The following is a 23,373-nucleotide window of genomic DNA, read 5'->3' as shown; positions in this document are numbered from 1 at the left end:
GCCCATTGGGTGGGTGTGGCCCATTGGGTGGCCGTGGCTACGGTGGTAACGGCAGACTGGGTGGGACTAAAAAGTTCAATCAATCAATTCCAACTTTGCAAGATCTTTTTTTTCCCCGCAAGAAGTTGAAATTGACTGATTGATTGAACCTTTTTTTTTTTACACAGCGGCAAAGGCCTAAAGCAAAAAGGTTTTATAAACCCAGCTGAAGGCCTAGGACTGGGGCGATGGTGCGCGTGCCCACAGAGAGGGCTCTGAGTGTAGCTTCTGGCACCCGTGCCATAGGTTCGCCACCACTGTCATAGCTCAATGATGTCCAATCAGTTACTTTGCTGTATCCAAGCAGAGGTGTACTCTAATTTGCATCACTATATAGAAGAGTTGCATCTTCACCCACTTTAGCTTCAGATGCTTTCAGTACCATAATAAACAATTTGTGCTTCCATACAAGATAGTGCCTGGGTCACATTACTGAAGAGCTCTTTGGAGAAATTTTACCTACAGCTACAACTACAAGCACAATTGTTTCTTACAATGAGCGAGAGTGATGGGAGATTGCATCCTTATTACATGCATTACATGTAGCTATTTTGTGTGGAGGATCTTAATAACCTTGGGGCATCATTTGGTAAAGGCAGAACGGTTATCAGAGATCATGGGCAGAAGTAGGGAAGGGAGAACCACCCATCTGAAGAGCCAGTTTGGCATCGTAGTTAAGGTGCTGGCCTACAAACCAAGGGCCTGTGAGTTCTAATCCTGCAGAATCCAATCTGCAGAATCCAATATAGGTCTAATGCTAGAGAGGTAGGCTCCAGCACGAGTCCAAAAGCTTGGAAGACCAAACCTCTGGCCCTGGTGACTAACCCAGATTGGATCCTGCAACATTATCCTGGGACATATATATTTGCCCTCATTTGTGAGTTCTAATCCTGCCTTAGGCATAAAAGGTTAGCGAGGATCATGGGCAGAGATAGAGAAGGGAGAACCACTGATCTTTAGATTAGCTTCACTCCAATACCTGCTTACCTTTTTTTTTTTAATTTCCACCCAGAAGGTTGCCACTGAAGCTGTCCATCTTTATCCAAGCTCAGCGAACTCCTGGCTGGGACAGGAACAAAACAATGCTTCTTTCCTCCTTCCTGGGAGTTATGCAGACTTATCTGTGGATGTAGATCCAGGGGAACTGACTCAAGCTCGGGCGCAGATCCAGAATATAGATCTATCTCACCTTTTACAACAGGATGAAGATGGCGACACGTAAGTGTACAACTGGGGCACCATCCCACTGAGAAAGTCATTCCGTGTTCTTGTTTGGGATGGTCGTGGGAAAAGATGAAAAAAAGGAAAGATTTTGGAAAGCAGATAACAAGCAGGCTACATAGGAACCAACTGGGAAAGGGACTGGGATCTGTTGCCAGCCTGGTGCTTTTCAGTTAGGTGAGGCCTGTAATTTCCAGCTTGGAAAACCAAAGACCATACCAGCTAGAAATGCCAAGTGTTACATAGTTGTATCACATCTGGAATGCATCACACTAGGAAAACATCCACAGTTGCAGCATAAAACAGGATTAAACGGTGGCAGCTGTGTCATTTTCTTGCCACTTAGAGTGAATCAGATAGGAAAAATACATGGCAATTGGGTGGTCAATAAAGTATTGGCAAAAAAAACCAAAGGCAACCAGTAGGTTTACAGTTGGTATATTTACATGTTAAATCTTTGTAGATGTCTTAGTGATAATTCCTTTGCATAGGTATGCATATCTCTGTGCTAATCCTTAACAGTGGATCATCATATTCCTCACGCTATTCCATTTCATGTACACAATGTTATACTCACACAGAAAAGACAAAAGTCAGTATTTCTCAATCATGACAACTTGAAGATGGGTAGACATCATGCTGTGTGGGGAATTCTGGGAGTTGAAGGCCACCCATCTTCAAGTTGTCACGGTTAAGAAACACTGGCATAAAGAGCAGCAAAACTGTGTCAGTTAATGACATGAGAGAACAAAGAAAAAGATAGATAGCTAAATCTAATTATTCCAACACCATTCATTATAATCTATAGCTTTCCATCTTTGCAAATCATCCTTGCTTCCCTCACCTTTGGATACCGCTATATGTGTTGCACAAGGAACTGATTATGATACTATAAATAAAAATGTAGTAGATAACTTACTGTACCTGAGAAAGCTACGATCAGGTAAGCAATGTCCTCGCCTGCAGAGTTGGTTTTATGAATTCAAGAGTGACCTTGTTTTTCCTTTCAACGATTCTTTATCTGGAAAGAGACTGAAACTTGGCAACCCTTCAAAATTCAAATGATAAAATAAGACATGCAGCCAGCGAGTTTGCAAATCAGAGAATACAAGATGCTAAAGTGTTGGGGAGGGAGAATTCTCAGTGCTAGTTGTAAACTCACAAAACTTTCTGAAGTCAGAGTCCTTTAAAAAAAAAAAGTGAGGTGAGGATGTTGGCATGGGAAGTGGCTATCCAAAAAGTATGGTAGACATTTGATCATTCTGCGCCTTTCTTTTCCAGGTTGCTCCATCTCTTTGTTGCTCAAGGACTCCGCCCATTGTCCTATGCTGCAGCTGAAATGCTCCGAGATTGTGGACAGTTGGATGTCAAAGAACACAGGGGGAAGGTAAGTTCACTCTATGGCAAGGGTCTCCAAACATGGCAACTTTAAGACTTGTGGACTTCAACTTCCTTGGCTGGTTGGGGAATTCTGGGAGTTGAAGTCCACAAGTCTTAAAGTTGCCAGGTTTAGAAACCCCTGGTCCATGAATTAGCTGGAGGTTCTCTCCCTGCACAGATATTGCTAAAGGTATCTTGGGCTGTTGTTTCTTGAAAAAAGTCTCTTCCCATCGCCTCTGTGGCTTATCTTGCGTGATCTGCTGTTCCATGTTAGACTGGAATGGGAAAGCATCAGCAACTGTCCTTCAAGAATCTGAGATTACAATGTAAAAAAAATGCCACCGGGAAGCTACATACAAACATTAGAGTTGTATATATATATATTTTCTTACAATATTCATAGTTTTGGATCTAGGATAGGCAGATCAGGCAGATCTAAAATAGGCAGATGGGGGGAGTTGATTTGATGGGGATCTAGGGGGAATTGAATTTGGGGAGTTGAAGTCCATACATCTTCAAGTTGAGAAACACTGAGCAAGACTGATACTGGGGCTACGAAAACTTACGTTGGCGCATCATTCCTTCCATCCATTTCTACCGCTATAGTGAGCTGCCATTTGGGTGACTGCCTTATATGGACCACCTGTTTAGGCCGTGCCCTCAAGTCAAGTTGAGTTTCAGTTCAATTGTTTATGGAGACTCTCAGCCATCCAGGTCATGGTTGTCCCAAAGGTGCTTTTTCTTTGAAAATGTTTCGCTTCTCATCCAAGAAGCTTCTTTAGTTCAATTTTTTTTTCTCTCTGCCCAGACTCCATTATTAGTGGCGGCTGCAGCCAATCAGTCTAAGATCGTGAAGGACCTGGTTTTGCTGGGAGCAGATGTCAATGCCATGGACCAAAAGGGGCAGACTGTGCTGCATCTTGGCGCCACCTACGGGTTGCCCAGTGTCATTGAGGTGAGACTGGCCTATTTTCTCCACTAAAATAGCCTTGTGCAAAGTAGGCATAATACCTCTTTAGTGGGGACAAAACTACCTGTCTCAGTGCTCCAAGCAAAGCACCAGAGAAGCACTGAAGAGGTATTAGTCTGCTAATCCACCTGCTTCGCTTTGAGACATGTAGTTTGGGGATATGCTTAGAAAGCCACTGATAAGCCAGCAAAACAAATGCAGTAGCCTTCAAATTATGACAATTGTGACCAGAATTTCCATTGATAAGCAAGGTGGTCATGCCCAAATGTACAACCTTTTTTACCATGGTTGTTAAGCAAATCCATTGCCATTGTTAAGTGAATGATTGTCCGTTAACCTAATCCAGCCTCCTCTGTTGAGTTTGCTTGTTGGAAACCGGCTAGGAAAGCCACAAATGGCAATCACACGATCCTGGGGCATTGCAACTATACATATAAGTTGGTTGCCAAGCACTTAAATTTGGATCATGTGACTCTGTGGATGCTGAAATGGTCATAAATGCGAGGACTGGTCATAAGTCATTTTTTTTTCAGCGCTGTTATGACTTCTGCTCACTAAACAAATGGTTATAAGTCAAGGACTACCTGTAAACTGTCAGGGCGGTTCTAATCTGGATAGTAAAACTACCATCCTGCTTGACTTTGTGTATCTGTTTTGACATGGTGATTGGGTTGAATCTCTTTCCAAGTGAGTCACCTCATCAAAGCTTTGCCTAGCACAGGGGTATAGCTGGCTCAGGAATTCTGGGAGTTGAAGTCCACGAGTCATAAAAGAGCCAAGGTTGCCTACCCCTGGCCTAGCACAACCTCCAGGACCTCCTGATATACTGGAGCTATATTTCCTAGATATCCTGAGCCAGCATGGAAAATTTCATGACTCAAACTAATCTTTTCCAAAACACACATCGGCTTTATTATTTCCCCCACCTCCGGCTTCTTTTCCAGGCTGTCATGATGACTGGTGCTCTTGTCAATGTGGAAGCCAGAAATTTTGAAGGTAAGTGTCAGGTTCTTTGGCAACTGCCTGAACCAAAAGTGATTTTTTTCCAAGTATGATTCATACTATTTTTTTCCCTTTAGCAAGATTCATTGAGAAGAATGAATTACAAAACTTACAAAACTTCCAGCCACTGAACCATTTCATGTTTAGAGCCATTTTTTTCCTCCTTGGATGGTAGGGCAGAGAGCTTTCTGATTTTCCTTCTAACAGTCTTCCTCTGATCTAGTGAGGATGCAGCTCTCTTCACTGATAATATAGACGCTTGCAATTGGCTGTCTACATAAAGGCTTCCGGAATTCGTAGCTTTCTGGGAACCAACCATTACATCAAGATGATAAAAGCTTTTGATTTTTCTCAAAACATACTTCTCAAAAAGTATGTTTAAGAGCCATGTTGGTGTAGTGGTTAAGGTAACAGGATAGAAACCAGCAGAACATGCATTCTAGTTCCACCTTAGGTATGAAAGCCAGCTGGGTGACTTTGGGCCAATCACTCAGGAGATTGTGCGTTCTAGTCCCCTCTTAGGCATGGAAACCGGCTAGGAAGCTTTCGGCCAGTGGTGGCGAATCTATGGCACGGGTGCCAGAGGCGGCACTCAGAGCCCTCTCTGTGGGCATGCGTGCCGTCGCCCCAGTCCTAGGCCTTCAGCTGGGTTTTATAAAACCTTTTCGCTTTAGGCCTCCGCTGCCATGTGCAAAAAAAAAAAAAAAGGTTCAATCAGTCAATTTCAACTTCTCGCGGGAAAAAAAAGATCTTGCAAAGTTGGAATTGATTGATTGAACTTTTTAGTCCCACCGAGTCTGCCATTACCGCCGCAGCCACGCCCACCCAATGGGCCACACACACCCAATTGGCCACACCCAGCCAATGGGCCACACCCACTCAGCACCCGACGATGCATAAGTGGGTTTTGGGTTGCAGTTTGGGCACTGGGTCTCTAAAAGGTTCGCCATCACTGCTTTAGGCCAATCACCCAGGAGACTGTGAGTTGTAGTTCTGCCTTAGGCAGAACACAACAGTTACATGACCTTGAGCCAGTCCCCCTCTCCCAGCACTAGGAAGAAGACAGTGGCAAACCTCTTCCAAAATCTTGCCAAGAAAACTGCAGGGACTAGGTGTCAATCAACATATCAGGAGTCAACACTCACTCAAAGACACACACACACAAAATGCAGGCGTGCTGTCTGATTCCTTTTCTGCGGTATTTGTACAGGTCTCACTCCTTTGCACTGTGCCGTCGTTGCTCATAATGCTGCTTTCCAGACACAAAACATGGAGCCCTCGTCCCAACATCACTTGCAGAACTTACTGCTCTGTATTCAGCGGCTTTTGCAACTTGGAGCTGATTACAAGAGCCAGGTAAGTGGGCAGGCTATATCAAGGGTTCGTGTCATGTCGAGGTAGGATTCCTGACTCTCCAGGAAGAGTGTCTTGTCTGGCTGTAATAGCACCACAAAGGAGGTGGGAAGGCAAAACATCCAGGCCCTCCATCAGAAGGTGGACATCAGTGCAACAGATTTGACTTTTCCCATTTGGAAGTAATACACAGTGCCATCTAAAGAAAGAACCCACTTAGACCAAACTGGAGAATTACCTAAACCCACCACTGCCTGGATGTCTGATCTTTGTTTTCCCTTTACTTTTGGTTAGGAGTTGAAGAGCAGTAAAACCATCCTGCATTTGGCTGTTCAGGCTGCAAACCTGCCTTTGGTCCAGTTCCTCCTCAAACTACCTGGACAAGAACGTCAGAACTTTGTAAACATTAAGGTATGAGACTAGGAGTTCCCAGCGCAGGGCTTTTCAACCAGTGGTACAGGTACCATCTGTGGTACATTGGCACCTGGCAGGTGGTACGCAAGCATCCTAGAAAAGTGGTAGTGGGGGAGGGGAATGAGCTGAACCGGTGGCAGCACTGGACAAGCCTGAGTGAGAGATGGCTGGAGCTGCAGGGCTGTCAGGGCTCAGCGGAAGCGCCAGGATCAGTGCCGCTTTCCAGCTGATTGGCGCTTCTTCGGGGCTGTCAGGGCTCAGTGGAAGCGCCAGGATCAGCGCCAGGTTCCAGCTGGAGCTAGGCGCTGATCCTGGTGCTTCTGCTGAGCCCTGAAGAAGCACCAATCAGCTGGAAAGCAGTACTGATCCTGGCACTTCTGCTGAGCCCAGAAGAAGCGCCGATCAGCTGGAATGTTACAGCATCTCCAGGGTCTTGTGATTTACATTCAGATGCTTGGCAACTGATTCATATTTATGACAGTCACAGTGTCCCAGGGTCATGTGAAGTGACCAAAACCTGCTGCAACCAACCAGCAGACGGGGGGAATAAAAACCAAACACCCACCCCACCCCACCCCCGCTGCCAATCTTCAACAGAAATGCTCACAATGAAAACCTCAGACAGGAGGAAGAGCGCCACCGGGTGGGCAGGCAGGTGTCTTGCTTGGCTGTGGCTTGGGGGGCACTTTTTTCAGGGCCATTGTAACTTCGAACAGTCACTAAGCGAACTGTTGTAAGTCGAGGACTACTTGTACTTTTATCACTTTTTTTGGGTCATCAAGTTTTTGACACCTTGCTAGGCGACTGATGGTTCTTGGATATTGCCATATCCTAAAAGTGTACAATGGGTGAAAAGGTTGAAAAGCCCTGCCCTAGCTGTGGTGGCACAGTGGTTAGAATGCAGTACTGCAGGCTAATTCTGCTGCCAGCTGACTGCAGTTCGGCAGTTTGATCCTGATGGGGCTCAAGGTTGACTCAGCCTTCCATCCTTCTGAGGTCAGTAAAATGAGGACCCAGATTGTTAGGGACAATGTGTTGACTCCGTAAACCATTTAGAGAGGGCTGCAAAGCACTATGAAGCAGTATATAAGTCTAAGGGCTATTGCTATTCACAAGCATTGGCCCCGGGGCTGGGCACAGAGAAGGTGGTGTGCATTTTCCGACAGCTTCCAACCTGTGCCTTGGACTACAGCAGTGGTGGCGAACCTATGGCACGGGTGCCAGAGGTGGCACTCAGAGCCCTCTCTGTGGGCATGCGCGCCGTCGCCCAGTCCTAGGCCTTCATCTGGGTTTTATAAAACTTTTTTGCTTTAGGCCTCCGCCACTGTGTACAAAAAAAAAAAAAAGGTTCAATCAGTCAATTTCAACTTCTCGCGGAAAAAAAAAAGATCTTGCAAAGTTGGAATTGATTGATTGAACTTTTTAGTCCCACCGAGTCTGCCGTTACCAGCGCAGCCACGCCCAGCCAATGGGCCACGCCCACCCAACGGGCCACACCCAGCCAATGGGCCACACCCACCCGGCACTCGACGATGCATAAGTGGGTTTTGGGTTGCAGTTTGGGCACTCGGTCTCTAAAAGGTTCGCCATCACTGGACTACAGGAAGCCCTCAATTTACAGTGACAACTGGGACCAGAATTTCTGCCACTGAGCAAGGCAGTGTGTTCAGTGAGTTGCACCCAACTTTATAACCTTTTCTGCCATGGTTGTTAAATAAATCATATAGTTGTTAAACAAATCCGGCTTCTCTCGTTAACTTTTCTTGTTGGAAGCTGGCTGGGGAGATCACACATGATCCCGGGATACTGTAACCCTTGTAAACACATGCCGGTTGCAAAGCAGCCGAACGTTCATCATGTGAACATCGGAATGCTGTGACAATCATAAGTGCAAGGACCAGTTGTAAGCCCCTTTTTTCAGTGCCCTTGTAACTTTGAATAGATGCTAAACTTTGCACATTGAGGACCGCCCTTGCTTACCGTTAGCACATGTCAATGCTGCAGATCTTGGAAGCAGCAGGTAAAGAATATCTGGGAGGCATTTGATTTGGGGGGGAAATCCAAGAGCAGGAGGGAGGGAAGGAGAGAGAGTGCGTGACTGCTGAGGCATGGTGTCTGGGACAAGGTACTTCTCCTTTTAAAACCATTTGCCTGCTCAGCTGCAAGGGGGGGGGGAAGCCTATATCAACAACATGTGGTGCAGAAGTCAAACAGATGAGAACTGCGTGGGTGGCTTGGCAGTCATATTGGAGATGCATGAATGAATTTCTCATCTTGCTGTACCTTAAGAGCCATAATTTTGTATATGGAATTGAGACAGGGATGGGAGCCTTTCCACCTAAAGAAGGTGTGGTATGCAGATTCAGCATCATCACCCAAGCCTCTTGGCATATGCCTTTCCAGTGTTTGCCTTGCCTGATCTGCCTCTCTTGATCAGGAGATGATAAGCCGAGTACTGCCTTAGGATCAAGGGCTTTCTCTATCCTCAGGCCCATGGCAACACAGCTCTGCACATGGCTGCAGGTCTACATGGCCATCCTTATCAAGAGCAGATTGTCCGCCTCTTACTAGACCACTGGGCCGATCCCAGTGCCCGGAACCCAGAGAATGAGCAGCCAGTTCACCTATTGACTTCAGGACCAGCAGCCGAGCAGGTGAGTTGGGCTTTTGAATGATCCAGGTAGGGCTGGGGACAGGCAAAAGTTCGAAGAGCAATGTGCAGCTTTGACAAACTCTTTGTCTTTACTCTCTAGCTGCGTCTTTTGCTACGAAGCCGTCGCTCAGGCCCTGGGTTGGTCTATCCTCCATCCTTCACCTGACAGCCATCCCGGATAGACCAGCCTTTCTCTTTCTCCACCTTGAAGAGTGAGGAAGCATGAATGTCTTTGTTTCTTTCTTCTCCTTTCTGTTCTCCCCACCCCAATGGAATCTGTTGTCTTCTGCTTGCTATATTTAATTAAGTTATTGGATAAGGATTAGGACACCAAGCTGAACCTTGAAGCTTTACACAAAAAAGCATCTTCACTTAGTAGATGCTGGTGCCATGGGTCAGTTGCAGAGATGACCCATTGTAACCATGAACCATTGATGGAGAAGCTGGGTTTATCTCTGCCATCATCATCGTTTCTACCACAGGCTGGTGGCATCCCAGATTCAAACCCAGACCACATAATCCCATGAGGTTCCATATCATCAGCAAGTGATGATCTGGGCATATGAGTCCATCTTCTCCAACCTGGCATCCTCTAGGTCGTTCCAGGTTGGAATCCATCACTGAAGGAAAAGTTGATTTGAATTTTTGCATCCAGCTACCTCCCTCATTTGGTCCTCTTGACATTCCGTATAATTAGGAACTCTCCATATTCCTTATCCACTCCACTTTAATCATTTCTGTGAAATGGATTTTAACTCGAACCATATTGGTTCGTAGAACACTTGAATCTTTATTATTATTATTATTCCTAAATCATATTGGTTTGTTGAACCTCTGAACTTTTTTTTACTTGAACCACATTGGTTCATTGATTACTTGGATCATATAGCAGGAGGCCAGCTTGAGCCATCACTTAAGGCAGGGGTCTTCAAACTTGGCCCTTTTATGACTTGTGGACTTCAACTCCCAGAATTCCTCAGCCAGGCACGCTGGCTGAGGAATTCTGGGAGTTGAAGTCCACAAGTCATAAAAGGGCCAAGTTCGTAGACCCCTGGCTTAAGGCAAAACCAACAATGCAAGTCTATATATGAGTACTCGAGGGGGGGAAGATCCCCACTGTATTCAATTGGCCTAACTCCTCACTAGTAGATGTAAGACAGAATCTATTTTAGACTAACCCCATTGAATCCTGTCAACAATGGACCCCTAAGAGGGGTTTTGTGGGGTTTCTTAAGAATTACTCAAATATGTCACCATCTAAATGACTACTGCAAAAAGTCTTCTCACAACATAGGTGCTTGCAGAATGTGTTACCAAATGCATTTCATTCAAAATGAAATTGGATTCAGTCCAGATTCATGTAACGTGGAGAATCCAAGGAAGCATTATTTTGTGAGCAGGTTTGGGACTTCTAATAGAAGTCTTGGCAAGCCCAGCAAAATTGAAATTCCCAGGATTTCTCCCAGGGATGGGGATATCATCGTTATTAAGTTGGTGTTAATGACAAGTTAGCCTTTTAAGGCAGAAAATTCCTCTTACAGAGGAAAGTGCTGGCACTGCTATTAATTATGCCTCAAATTAGCCAGAGGCGAGCAAAGGCAGTTGCACTACCATCCTTGGTAAAGAGCATCCTAAGGCAGGGGTCCCCAACCTTGGCAACTTTAAGACCTGTGGACTTCAACTCCCAGAATTCCCCAGCCAGCCATGCTGGCTGGGGAATTCTGGGAGTTGAAGTCCACAGGTCTTAAAGTTGCCAAGGTTGGGGACCCCTGTCCTAAGGTCTCTGAAGGAAGATGGATGGGTGTGTTCAGAACTGCCAGGATATCTTTGCATGTTATTTTTTATTGTGATTATGATTTAGGCTTTGGCCTGCATTGCACCCTCTCACAGCATCTGTGTGCAGACAGCTGTAGCCAGATCTCTGGCTTGCTTTAAAACCCTACATGGGCCAAAGAAGCAGTCTTGAGCTCTTCTCCGAGACTGCGTTAGCTTCCTTCCATTTCGGAAAGCTGTATCTCCACAAAGTGGGAGAACCATTCCCCTTTTTCCTTTGTGCTCTTCTCCAATCCCCAGCTCCCTTCCTATTCTGCAAGTATCTGGTAGGAATTACAAGTAGGTCCTCGACTTATCATCATTCATTTAGCGACCATTTAAAGTTACAATGGCACCGAAGAAGCATCTGAATTTTGATCACAGGATCGTGGGGATGCTGCAAAGGTCATAACTATGAAAAACGTTGTAACTTGGCCGTTGTAACTTGGAACGGTCACTAAACAAACTGCTGTAAGTCAAGGACTATCTGTGTTTGGAAACATACAGTACAATGCTTGGTTAGTTTTTACCTGGGGTTAGTTGTTTACACCTAAAATGTACCGTAGGAACCCGGCTCAATGCAAACCCACAATGTGGGTCCATTTAGTAGCCAGCTTAAGTCTGCTGTGTGACTATCATCCACAAATGCAAAGCAGACGAGGTATTTCCACCCATAGGCCTCCGACAGAGGGGGACGGCAAGGGATGAAATGCTGTTGTATTGCCAACTGCCCTTAGACGGGATCCCACGAGGCAGGTTTCAAGATGCCTGCTTCATCATTTTAACCTTGTCATGGTTAGGAATAGATGAGTCAATGCTTTCCCCCTGGTCTGTTTGGGGTCTGCTATGTTCATAATATGTATCCCTCTGCGTTCGACATGATGAAAGCTTGCAAGGATAGATGACCAGAGGAAAGATCAAGCAGGCTTTACAACGGAGCATATACTATTGGAGCAGAAGTGTAATAAACCTCTTTTTTTTTTAACACTCTTCACGTGACTCTGGTTCCTGGTATCCTTTCCATCCCCAGCGAGCCATGTGTGGTCTGCCTTCGGCTTATTTATATTTTATGGATTTCTTGCATTTTGAACCTAGCTTTTTAGCCAAAAGACACTCCCAAGCAGCTGAGTGGTGGAAAACTCCTTGCCCGGAGGTTTAGCTACAAAAGACAACACACACAAGCGAAGCAAGAGGAAGGGAGGGGAGGGGAGGGGAGGGGAGGGGAGAGGAGGGGGGGACCGCAAGCCTAGGTAGCGATTCTTAAAGTTACAGTTTTTATTAAACCCAGCTGAGTTTAAAACAGTTCAATTAGCCAGGCAAAGTAATAGCTGGGAGGAGCCCAAGGCATCGGATTCCGATAGGGAAAAAGGAGAATGCTTACCCTTAGCTGTTTTGCCAAACATTCCACACTTGATTTGTAAGGATCCGACCACAAACAAAGCTGTCACATTATCCTTTGTAGGTTGAGTACACCATTTTTTTTTATTTTTTGCACCCTCAGCAATTGTGTCTTGCTAATCCAGGCTTACTTATATTGTGTGAACCCATCCAAAGTCTGCACACCTGGATTTGGCTTCTCTACATTGTTAAGGGATATAGCATACAATGAAGGCGCTGAGAGTTACCAGGAGACAACACAATCTTAGATGGTGGGTCAGAGAAACACAAAGCAGGTTACTTAGACTAGTTCCCCTTGTTGCTCAAAAGGCAGCTCTGTGTCCAGGGGCAGATAGTTTGCCACAGAGTCATAGATCGGTGCTGTCTTTGCGGAGGCAGCTGGCCATCTTCCAATCCCTTGGTAGGCATGCTAAACACAAGGAATAAGATCTGGTAAGATTCCACGTCATTTTTAAAGTATTAAGATAGAGCAGGGGTCTTCAAACCTGGCCCTTTTATGACTTGTGGACTTCAACTCCCAGAATTCCTCAGCCAGGCATGCTGGCTGAGGAATTCTGGGAGTTGAAGTCCACAAGTCATAAAAGGGTCAAGTTTGAAGACCCCTGAGATAGAGGATGGGATGGGATAGAATGGAATGGAATAAATAGAATAGAACAACAACAGAACAGAATAGAATAGTTGGAAGGGACCTTGGAGGTCTTCTAGTCCAACCTCCTGCTCAGGCAGGAAACCCTATACCAGTGATGGCGAACCTTTTAGAGACCGGGTGCCCAAACTGCAACCCAGAACCCATTTATTTATCGCAAAGTGCCAGGGCTGCATTAGCATTGTGGTGCCCTTGGGGGGGCATGGCCCACTGGGTGGGCATGGCTGCAGTGGTCATGGCAGACTGGGTGATCGTGGCCAGGGCGGCGAGGGCCAGTCCCTCTCCATCTCCGGGGCATCCCCGGGGGGCCAACACCACTTGCTCGCTCACTTCCTGCCCTGTCGCTTCCAAATGCCACATGCTCGCTACTCTGGCAAACTCTGCTGGGGCAATGGTGCACATGCCCACAGAGAGGGCTCTGAGTGCCGCCTCTGGCACGCATGCCATAGGTTCGCCACCACTGCCCTATACCATTTCAGACAAATGGTTGTCCAATCTCTTCTTAAAAACTTCCAGTGTTGGAGCATTCACAATTTCTGGAGGCAAGTTGTTCCACTGATTAAATACTTCCATTGAAGTATCCATCAACAAAACTTCCTTGATAAAGCAACCTACTGTACCCTTGATTGGCAACACAACAGGACTGTCTGAGAAATCACCTCCCTCTCCAGCTACTCACTGCATATTCATTGATCCATGGTTCATAGTTGGCATTCCATTCATCATAGAGTGGTCCCATTTCCTCCAATCTCCTAGGACCTCCTACCTCCTCATATTCATGGAGCTCTTGAGAGCCAATCCAAGGGGGTGAGATGTTGGGATCTGCAAAGAAAACCAAAGTTCTCCTTCAGGCCACAGGAATTAGGACTGCAACGGAGAGGAGGGGGAAAATATATCAGCTCCTACATACCTGTAACACTAGTATCTGTGGTGGCTGTAGAGAGAGTGGCTGATGTCTTGGTAGAACTGCCCTGGAGAGAGAGAGTCAACCAACTATGTCAGGAGCAAGGAAAACAAATTTGGCCTTGAAGACCATTCAAAAACTACCCCTAGTCCAGAATGTGGCAATATGAGCAGTAATGGAGAAGTGTCCCTATGCCTATGTAATATCGTATATGATCTACACTGATTACTAGTCAGCTTCTGGATGCAATTCAATACACTAGTTATTATTTATAAAGTCTTATATAGCACCGGGATTAGCTTTTTGAGGGTTTGTCTGTCTCTTTTAGTACTAGCATACTGCATGCATTCTGACAAGTTTGTTCTGGATCCTGTTGATTAAGCAGTATTATCTAAGGACCCAGGAGGTGAGCCTTCTCCATCACTGCTCCTACTCTTTGGAACAGCATTCCCCCCCAGGGACATTTACAACCCCCATCTTTAAGCAATCTTTTAAAAACATTTTTCCCCAGGCCTTGCATGGGCGTCCTATTCATGGTATCCATCCATCCATCCATCGTGTGTATATCTAAGTCTGCCCACCATCTCTTCCAGGAGAGTTTAATTACAATTTCCAGCCCTTCACCTTCTGCTGGAGAAACTCTTTTTTTTTTCTAACAAGGATTGACAAATAAGATCCTTTCAAATAGGCTGATTCTCTCAAAATGTCAGGATTATGCTTTCTGTTTTTGAAAAAGGACTTCTCATTAGGCCAAACCCTCATACCCTTTTCTGCTAATAAGAAACAGAAGCAGAGCTGCATAAAGTTTTCCAGACAGAGGCAGAAAGATTCTCTAAAGTGCTCCTGGGGACTTCCCTATACTTTCCCCAAGTTTCCTTGCTCCCTAGCAACCCCCAATCCCACCCACTCTCCAAAACTGCAACAATACATTCTTAAGTTGCATTATGATGGAGTCTAAGTGAGTCAGTTCGACTAATCTTCTCCAGCTGACATAATTTCTCTCTATTGCTGAAATTGGATTGACTGATACTGTAGAGAACGGTGGGTCTCTATGAGATGGACTGAATCCAGAGGCACTGCAAAATGTACCCTTATTTCCAAAGGATGCAATCTTGACATTGAATGGAGGAAGCAGTGAGTGAAACCAGCTGGTTTGACTTAAAAGTTTCTTTGGGAGGAAAGAGCAAGTTTCAAAAAACTTTGGGGAATAAAAAAAGAGAGAGGGGTTTTTTTTCTCGCTCTACCAAGTACGTTTTGTGCTTCCACCACCACCATCCCACACACTACAGGTAGTTCTCAACTTAGGACCACAGTTGGGACCAAACTTTCCATTGCTAAGCAAGGCTGAATGAATCGTGCCCAATTTTACTTTTTTTTTTTGCTACCTTGTTAAGCAAATCACTGCAGTTATTAAGTGAATCACGTAGTCATTAAGCAAATCAGGCTTCCTTCATTGATCTTGCTTGTTGGAAACTGGCTGAGAAGGTTGCAAATGGCGATCGTGCCAGATGCCTAGCACCCAAATTTTGATCGCATGACCAGATGGATGCTGTGTTGGTTGTAAGTGCAAGGACTGGTCATGAGTCCCTTTTTTCAATGCTGTTGTAACTTCAAATGATCACTAAACAAATAAGTTGTATGTTGAGGACTATCTGTATCCAATTCCTGTGCATTCTGAAAATAGTATTACATTATCTGCTGCTTAACATACAAACCAGTTATTCCCCTAACTCAGGGGTAGGCAACCTTGGCTCTTTTATGACTCGTGGACTTCAACTCCCAGAATTCCTGAGCCAGGCATGCTGAGGGGAAAGGGAGAGGTTTCCAAGCTGAGCCATGCTGGCTCAGGAATTCTGGGAGTTGAAGTCCACGAGTCATAAAAGAGCCAAGGTTGCCTACCCCAGCGCCTATCTCCTTGCTTGGCAACCATTGTGTCACTCAGATGTTGCACCCCCAGTCCCCATGACCAGATAGATGCACTTACCTCTGAACTGTACCCCTCCAGCTGTGCCGGTTGCCCACCAACTTTCAGCCATTTGCTCATCGTGTAGCTGTTCCCAAATCTCACTTTCCCCCTGCAATTAACCGCCACACTGGGTTATAGTACAGTGATGAATTTACCAAGTGTTTCTCAGTGACCAAGGAAATTGCCCCCCTCTCTCCCTGACTGACAATGTCAGCTTCTCAAATCATTCAACTCCGTCAAAACGTTAGATGCATCAATACGAAAAAGAAAGAGAAAAGAAAGCATGCCCAAGTTATAAACTTTACCACACGGGTCTTGCCCTCTCGCCCAGTTAGGCTCACCTGGTTGATCTTTCAATCCCATCTCCTGTTAGGAGAAAAACAAGCAAGAGAAATTATATCGAACAGAAGAGATGAAAGGATTTATTTATCTACGTAGAATGATCGCTTTTATGGTGAGAGAGTTATGGCGAGAGACAGAAAAAGCAGAGCAGTGTATTGGAATTTCCCCCGACCGGTGACCCATTTATAAGTTACGATCTATGCTTACCTTTGGGAGCCAGAGCTCTCTTTCTGAAGATTAAGCAGCCAAGCAAAAACAAGTTGGAAACTATCAGAAACCCTCCTAGACCACCGAGGAGCACAACAAGGGGAAGTGGCAACATGGAGCTTTCTAGGGGAAGAAAGATTTAAAAAGTGAGTGTCGATAAAGTGAACTTTCTCCCCCTTATCATTTTTGCCACAAATCAGAAAAGAACCCAGTATCAGCTCCTTATTGTCATAGAATTGCAATGTGTCAGCATGGGAAGAGATCTTGGAGATCATCTAGTCCAGGGGTAGGCAACCTTGGCTGTTTTATGACTCGTGGACTTCAACTCCAAGAATTCCTGAGCCAGCACAGGAATTCTGGGAGTTGAAGTCCACGAGTCATAAAAGAGCCAAGGTTGACTATCCCTGGACAAGATTATCACATCTGCATTTCTGCAGACCTGGTTTCTGTTTGGGGCAGAGAGATTTGGGGGATGGGTTCTGCCTTTAAGATCCTTTGGGGAAATATAATATTCTGCCTTTTAATATTCCCAATATTTCTTTCTGGCTATGCTGGCTCAGGAATTCTGGGAGTTGAAGTCCACGAGTCATAAAAGAGCCAAGGTTGCCTACCCCTGATCTAGTCCAACTTCCTGCTCCCAGGGCAGGATTCCACTTGTGTAGAGCCTGTACACAAATTTAACTTAAATTTAAACCTCAGTTCCTCATTTTATCGCTCGCAAATATTGTGGGCATCCATAAGTAATGTCCCCAGCTGATCAGATGGAGTAGCATGGATAGCTTTGGCATTTTATTTTTTGACAATACAAAACCAAGTATTCACAGCATGGAAAGAAGCATCGATGGCTCCTAAGTCTCCCTCATACAAATAGTGGCTAGCTTAACCAAGGTACCATGGCCATATTTATCGTAACAAAGCAGGGTTTAACTAGGACAGATCACCTGGTTCAGACGAGAAGGGAATCTCCGGGTCCTTCTCAACTGTTGTTTCTATTCTCTCTGGAAAGAAATATGGAAAATTACAACAGTGTATTATTCAAATTCTAACAGCTACAGATAGCTGACAAGTTGCCTGATAAAGGGATCGGGCTCAAAGTGCCATGTTTCTTGGTGCATTTTTATTTTTTTTTTAGTTTTGCTTCCCTTTTTTACTTCCTTATAAGAAGGCTCAGAAAGCATAAGCAGAATCCTGTGCCTTTAGGGGAAATGAACAGAAAGTGCCAGGAACATTCACCAATTACTTGAACAATCCGGATTTTTTTTTCCCCATGAACTTTTCAGTATTGTGAAAACATATATAACCATCTCCTCAGTGTGACTGTGTGGTGCTGCCTCCTGCTTTTCCCTACAGGAATAACCCCAAGAAGTAAGTTGAGCTGAGAAGAGTGATTGGCCCATGGACCATGACTGAGTGTAAACTAGAGCTACATTTCCCACTCTTAGTCCAGATTTCACCTGGCCCATGGACCAAGTTACTCAATGAGTTTCCATGACTGAGTGTAAACTAGAGTTACATTTTCCCACTCTTAGTCCAGATTTCACCTGGCCCATGGACCAAGTTACTCAATGAGTTTCCATGACTGAGTGTAAACTAGAGCTACGTTTCCCCACTCCTAGTGCAGATTTCACCTTGATACCACATGGGATCTTGGTTTTTTAAATTAATTTATTTATATCCCACCTTTATTTATTTTTTTATAAACTCAAGACAGCGAACATATCTGGGGGTTTTTTTGTTTGTAACCCGCAACACATAATCCTCCTATTTTTCCCAAAACAACAATCCTATGAGGTGAAATGAACTGAGATTGAAAGAGAGGGACTTGCCCAGCTGGTTTTCATGGCTAAGATGGGACTAGAACTCACCGTCTCCTGCTTTCTAGCTTGGATCCTTAACCGCTAGACAAAACTGGCTTTCTTTCTTTCTCCTATTTCCCCCACAACAACAACCCTGTGAGGAAAATTGGGCTGAGAGGGACGAACTGGTTCCAAGTCATCCAGGGAGCTTATGTGGATGAGAATGGACTAGAAACTGGGCCTCTCTATTGCCAGTTCAACAACACTTCCATCATTCCACCTCAGTGGTTGTCTCAACTGAGTATCATGTTTAATCCAGATATGATTCCACTGATGGTTTTTCTACCTGATTTATTCTACTCTTCACGTATTCCTTCCTTCTTCTAAAAATATGAGTAGTATATTCACTTGCCTCTATCTTTATTATTTTTACAACCAGCCCATCAGTTATGTTAAACTAAGAGACTAGCTGGCTCAAACTCACTTTTGGAGTTTAGGAACTGTGGTGGCGCAGTGGTTAGAATGCAGTATTGCAGGTAAACTCTGCCCACAGCCAGGAGTTCAATCCTCACCAGCTCAAGATTTAGCCAGCTTTCCAAGGTTGGTACATTGAAGACCCAGATTACTGGAAGTAATATACTGACATTTTACAGCACTCAGTGTTGTAAAGCCCTATGTAGCAGTATACAAGTCTAGGTACTATCGCTATTTTGTGAAAATCAGGGCTGACAGAACTTGAATGCCCAGACAACAAGACACAGGAACAGTTTTTTTCCCTCATGCCATCACTCTGCTGAACATCTAATTCTCACAAGTTCTGTCTAATGTGAATGACTATCAACCCATAGAGTGTGGCTGTAGTATTATTATTTATTCCTTGTATTATTTTCTTTACTTCTCTCTTTTATGGGTATTATTTTTTTCTCTGTTGTCTTGCAAGTACAACGAGTGCTTCTATACCGGAGGCAAATTCATTGTGTGTCTAAATGACACTCGGTCAAATAAAGTATTCAATCCAATTCAACTTCAGAACTGGATCTCTATGGTCCATGTCCAGCACTATGTCTACTATACAATTACTGCCTTTTTGCTCCTTAAAATACAGCTATGCCCTCATGCTCCTCTGCTGCACCCTGCTCTTGTTCCTGTAACAGTATGTGTGGATGACCTTGGAAGTCAGGAAGAAGAGCTACAGACTAGACATCATGCAAAAGATGTCAAAACCTGCGGGGGGAGGGAGGATGTGGGAAGAATTTCAAAAGGGACCCTCCCTCATTTTTCAGATTTGCAAGATTCTATCAATATAAACTTGCAATCAAGATAGAACTAATATTCATTGTTGTGCTTCTTCTCTGGATTACCTTGAAGTCCCTTACCTTCTGTGGTGATGCTCAGCCCTGCACCTTCATCTGCAAAATCACTCTCTCCAAGAGCATTGCGTGCATTGACAGAGACATTATAGGGGGTGTTTGGCTGCAGTCCAGTCAGTGTAAAAGTTGGAGATTGTGGTGGAAAGACATCCACGTACAGAAAGCTGGGAGCCCCGGGCCAATGATATCTGAATGAAAGGAAGTGGAGATAAAAGCTACTGAGAAGAACAAATTCATTAAACACATAATGTGTGACATGAAGGGGCAATCAGGCCCACACTGCCTAATCCATGTATATCTTGGAAGCATGGATAATTTCTGAATGTGGATTATTCAAATTAATAAATTCCATCTGTTTCTGCATTGACATTGTCTCTTTTTCTAACTGCTTTTCCCTGGTGGTTTCGCCTAAATGTCTAGTCTACGTGCGTCACTTGAAGGCAAGGACATTTCAGTATTTGTTTATATATTTAACGTCTGGGCCATCCAATGCAGAAGCAACACTGGGTAGCATTACAACTAAAAAATATGCATACGATGGACAAGAAGACCAAGATACTCAAGCAAAACCAAAACAGATCAACACAAAATAGAACAAAACAGAAAGGGGTTTCACGGTCATCCTGATCCTAAGGGCCTGGGGAAACAACCAGACCTTCAGTGACTTCTGGAATGGTACAAGGGTGGGATCACACAAATCTCAGGGGGGGGAGGGAATCATTCCAGAGTTATTATATGAATATACTTATTTCACAGAGCAAGGCTTGTGCACTAGGACAGTGTTTCTCAACCTTAGCATCTTTAAGGTATATGGACTTCAATTCCCAGAATTCTGAAAATTCAAGTCTATACTTCTTAAAGTTGATGAGTGTAATGGAATATAGTAGACTGGATTCCCAGGGGGGAGGGGATGCATTGCAGAGGAATAAGAGACCATTCAGTCCGATGTTTTGTGTGTGAGAAAGAGAGTGAAGACAACCCCTCCCTAACAGTTCACAGAGTCTACAGTATGGTAGATGCAGATAGCAGAGTGCTTAGTCTGGCAAGATTCTGTCTATAGGTGTGGAAACAATAAAGAATTCAGCTTGGAATACCGAGCCATGGTAGTGCAGTTAGAACGCAGTATTACAGGCTAACTCTGCCCACAGACAGGAGTTCAATCTTGACCAGCTCAAGGTTGACTCGGCCTTCCATCCTTCCAAGCCAACTTCTGACAAGCAGAGAATCGGGGGAAGCCAGATTCGCTAATGATTGTATGATTCACTCAACAACTGCAGTGAATCATTTAACAATCATAGCAACGACAACAAAAAGATCATACAATTGGGCGTGTCTCACTTAACAACCACTTGCACCGTGGTAGCACAGTGATTAGAGTGCAGTACTGCAGGTTACTTCTGCTGACTGCTGGCTCAAGGTTGACTCCATCCTTCCGAGGTCGGTAAAATGAGGACCCAGATTGTTGGGGGCAGTATGTTGACTTTGTAAACCGCTTGGAAAGCCCTGTAAAGCACTATGAAGTATATAAGTCTAAGAGCTATTACTATTGCTGTCATGTGTCATTCTTGTTTTTGGGCCTGACACTTTTCAGAGTTCCTAAGAACAGCAATTCAACCAAGTGATAGCAGTTTATATATGGGACCATGAGAGTTACACTGATTTAAAGCATCTTTCCCTGTGTTGATAGATGGGACTATCTCCATGAGCCCTACCTGACACGAAAGCTTTGCTGGAGCCCTCCATCAAAACCTGGGGTCCATTCCAAAGCCAACCAATTATGAGCTACACTGATAACCTTGAACCCCGTTGGTGGGTCAGGACGACCTGGCAAGAAATAATCAAAGTTAATTCAAAGGGTACAAGGAATTTTTGACTTTCAACTTCACTGGACAGACATCCAGGTTCCAGCTGTTCCTTACTGGTGCTAAGTAGCTGAATATCAAGAGCATCTGTGCCCAGATCATTGTTGGCTGTGCAGGTGAAGATGGCATAGTCAAGCATTGCGCTGACATTGGCAATGGTTAAAGTGCTGGTGTGTAAAGAATCCTCATAGCTTGTGACCACACTATACCTGGGGAAAGATAATATCATGAATTATGTCATAAGCGCTACAGCTCAGTCTTCCTTAAATATTTGACAAATGAAATTGCAGAGACAAACTGAGAAACAAGAGAAAGCAGGGGAGGAGAGGGGAGGGGAGGAGAGGAAGATTGGGAGAAAGTAAACGAATCTTTTCAGTATCATATCTATTCCTATGTGTGATTTCTGAGATTTAAATATAGCAAATTCACCATACTGATTCTTTCCTTTCCCCATTCTTCCCTTGCAGATAAAAATGCATTTGTAACATTTCCCCAATTCAACTGGAACTAAACTGAATCCATATGAATGCCAGGCTGATTATCAAACTTCGGCTGGCTTAGGTTGGACCCCAGCCACGCTGGAACAACTTTCAACTTACAAATTTAATTCAAAATAGAACTGAACAGAATACTGTAAGCATTCAACTCCTGTGAGATGCTTAATCCGCCCCCCACCCCATTTGCCCAAAAAGGAGTTAAGCCTTTGCAAGCTGAGTGCAAATCTTTGGGAATGTCTGTAAGCAACGGCGAACTTCCACTGCCCTTTTTCCAAGGCAGCGAAACTTAATTTGATGGAGAGAGACAGGAGATGCCGCAAAGATTTACAGGGTTGCTTACTTATGTATAAATTCCTGCCCTTGTAGCCTAACTGAAATCAAACCATATTTGACTTGTGGAAACTTAATTAAAAATGAATTGGACCATAACACAGATATTGGATACAAACCATCATGACCCAAAGAAATGATAAGACATGCATCACAACAGGCTTTCATAGTTGTGTCCCAATGTCAGATGCAAGTACATAAGTTATGTGGTTTGCATTTGTGATATTGCAATATATTTGATCTTCCATTTTCTGTCCCCTGCAGAGCCTTATAGGCAGTGGTGGGATTCAAATAGGTGAACAACCGGTTATCTGTATGGATGCCGCTTCCAAAAGTCGATTCTGGGCCTGGGCAACAAAAAAATAGTTACCGTTCTGCCGAAGTAGTGCAAACCGGCTGAATCCTACCACAGGAAGGAAGGAAGGAAGGAAGGAAGGAAGGAAGGAAGGAAGGAAGGAAGGAAGGAAGGAAGGAAGGAAGGAAGGAAGGAAGGAAGGAAGGAAGGAAGGAGTGGTGGGATTCAAATATATGATATGGATCTGTGTGGATGCTGCTTCTGAAAGTCCACTCTGGGCCTGGGCAACAAAAAATTAGCTACCAGTTGTGCCGAACTGGTGCGAACTGGCTGAATCCCACCACTGCTTATAGGTAGTAACCAGAATGAAGCTGATAAGAGACCAGGAGATAAGACTTCAGAATCCAAGTGCTACAGGTTGACCGCAATAAAATTCACTGCTTAGAGGCTAATGATCTCAACAGGTAGTAGCACTTGGGCAACGTTGCTCAGGCTCAGAAACTAAGCTGGGTCAGGCTTGCTTAGGACTTGGAGGGAAAGCAGAGCACCATGCCTGAACTGGAAGAACTGTTTATATAGAGGCAGTGTTCAATTTATAACCATTCATTTAGCGACCGTTCAAGGCTAAAATGCAACTGAAAAAAAGTGACTTGCATCCGGTCCTCACACTTACAACCATGGCAGTATCCCCGTGGTCACATGATTAAAATTCAGACACTTGGCAACCAGATGTACTCACAATGGTTGCAATGTCCTGGGCTCATGTGATTGCCATTTGCGGCCTTCCAAGCAGAGAATTGGGGGAAGCCAGATTCGCTAATGATTGTATGATTCACTCATACAATCACAGTGATTAGAGTGCAGTACTGTAGGTTTATTTATTTATTTATTTATTTATTTATTTATTTATTTATTT

General features: G+C 44.5%; 2 protein-coding genes across 2 annotated transcripts in view; one reads left to right on the top strand and one right to left on the bottom strand.

The window, feature by feature from the left end:
• The first annotated feature begins 655 nt into the window (after positions 1–655).
• On the top strand, positions 656–9,198 carry NFKBID (NFKB inhibitor delta). The gene is made up of 9 exons (XM_015816969.1): positions 656–743; positions 1,173–1,257; positions 2,542–2,647; positions 3,449–3,595; positions 4,555–4,606; positions 5,823–5,968; positions 6,260–6,376; positions 8,869–9,033; positions 9,133–9,198. The coding sequence occupies exons 1-9, from the start codon at positions 656–658 to the stop codon at positions 9,196–9,198; spliced, it is 972 nt and encodes a 323-aa protein (XP_015672455.1).
• Positions 9,199–12,522: 3,324 nt separating this feature from the next.
• The window catches only part of NPHS1 (NPHS1 adhesion molecule, nephrin), a 35,478-nt gene continuing 24,627 nt past the window's right edge, over positions 12,523–23,373 (bottom strand). The window contains exons 20-28 of the mRNA XM_015816967.1: positions 21,393–21,544; positions 21,186–21,297; positions 19,480–19,661; positions 16,308–16,430; positions 16,100–16,124; positions 15,777–15,867; positions 13,799–13,859; positions 13,568–13,710; positions 12,523–12,651 (exon numbers count right to left, since the gene is read on the bottom strand). Coding sequence (XP_015672453.1) covers positions 12,523–12,651; positions 13,568–13,710; positions 13,799–13,859; positions 15,777–15,867; positions 16,100–16,124; positions 16,308–16,430; positions 19,480–19,661; positions 21,186–21,297; positions 21,393–21,544 — 1,018 coding nt within the window. The remainder of the gene's footprint in view (positions 12,652–13,567; positions 13,711–13,798; positions 13,860–15,776; positions 15,868–16,099; positions 16,125–16,307; positions 16,431–19,479; positions 19,662–21,185; positions 21,298–21,392; positions 21,545–23,373) is intronic.

The sequence above is a fragment of the Protobothrops mucrosquamatus genome, unplaced genomic scaffold, assembly GCF_001527695.2.
Source record: "Protobothrops mucrosquamatus isolate PMUCROS unplaced genomic scaffold, P.Mucros_1.0 scaffold542, whole genome shotgun sequence".
Taxonomy (NCBI): domain Eukaryota; kingdom Metazoa; phylum Chordata; class Lepidosauria; order Squamata; family Viperidae; genus Protobothrops; species Protobothrops mucrosquamatus.
The sequence above is the reverse complement of the archived record's forward strand: the minus strand, read 5'-3'. Positions and strand labels throughout refer to the sequence as shown.

What these genes read in the sequence shown, in the direction of transcription:
- NFKBID (XM_015816969.1), top strand. Translation starts at nt 656, where the DNA reads ATGGGCAGAAGTAGGGAAGGGAGAACCACCCATCTGAAGAGCCAGTTT. An exon ending in CAGGATGAAGATGGCGACAC is followed by an intron (nt 1,258 to 2,541) that starts GTAAGTGTACAA and finishes TTTCTTTTCCAG; the next exon opens with GTTGCTCCATCTCTTTGTTG. An exon ending in AGAACTTTGTAAACATTAAG is followed by an intron (nt 6,377 to 8,868) that starts GTATGAGACTAG and finishes CTCTATCCTCAG; the next exon opens with GCCCATGGCAACACAGCTCT.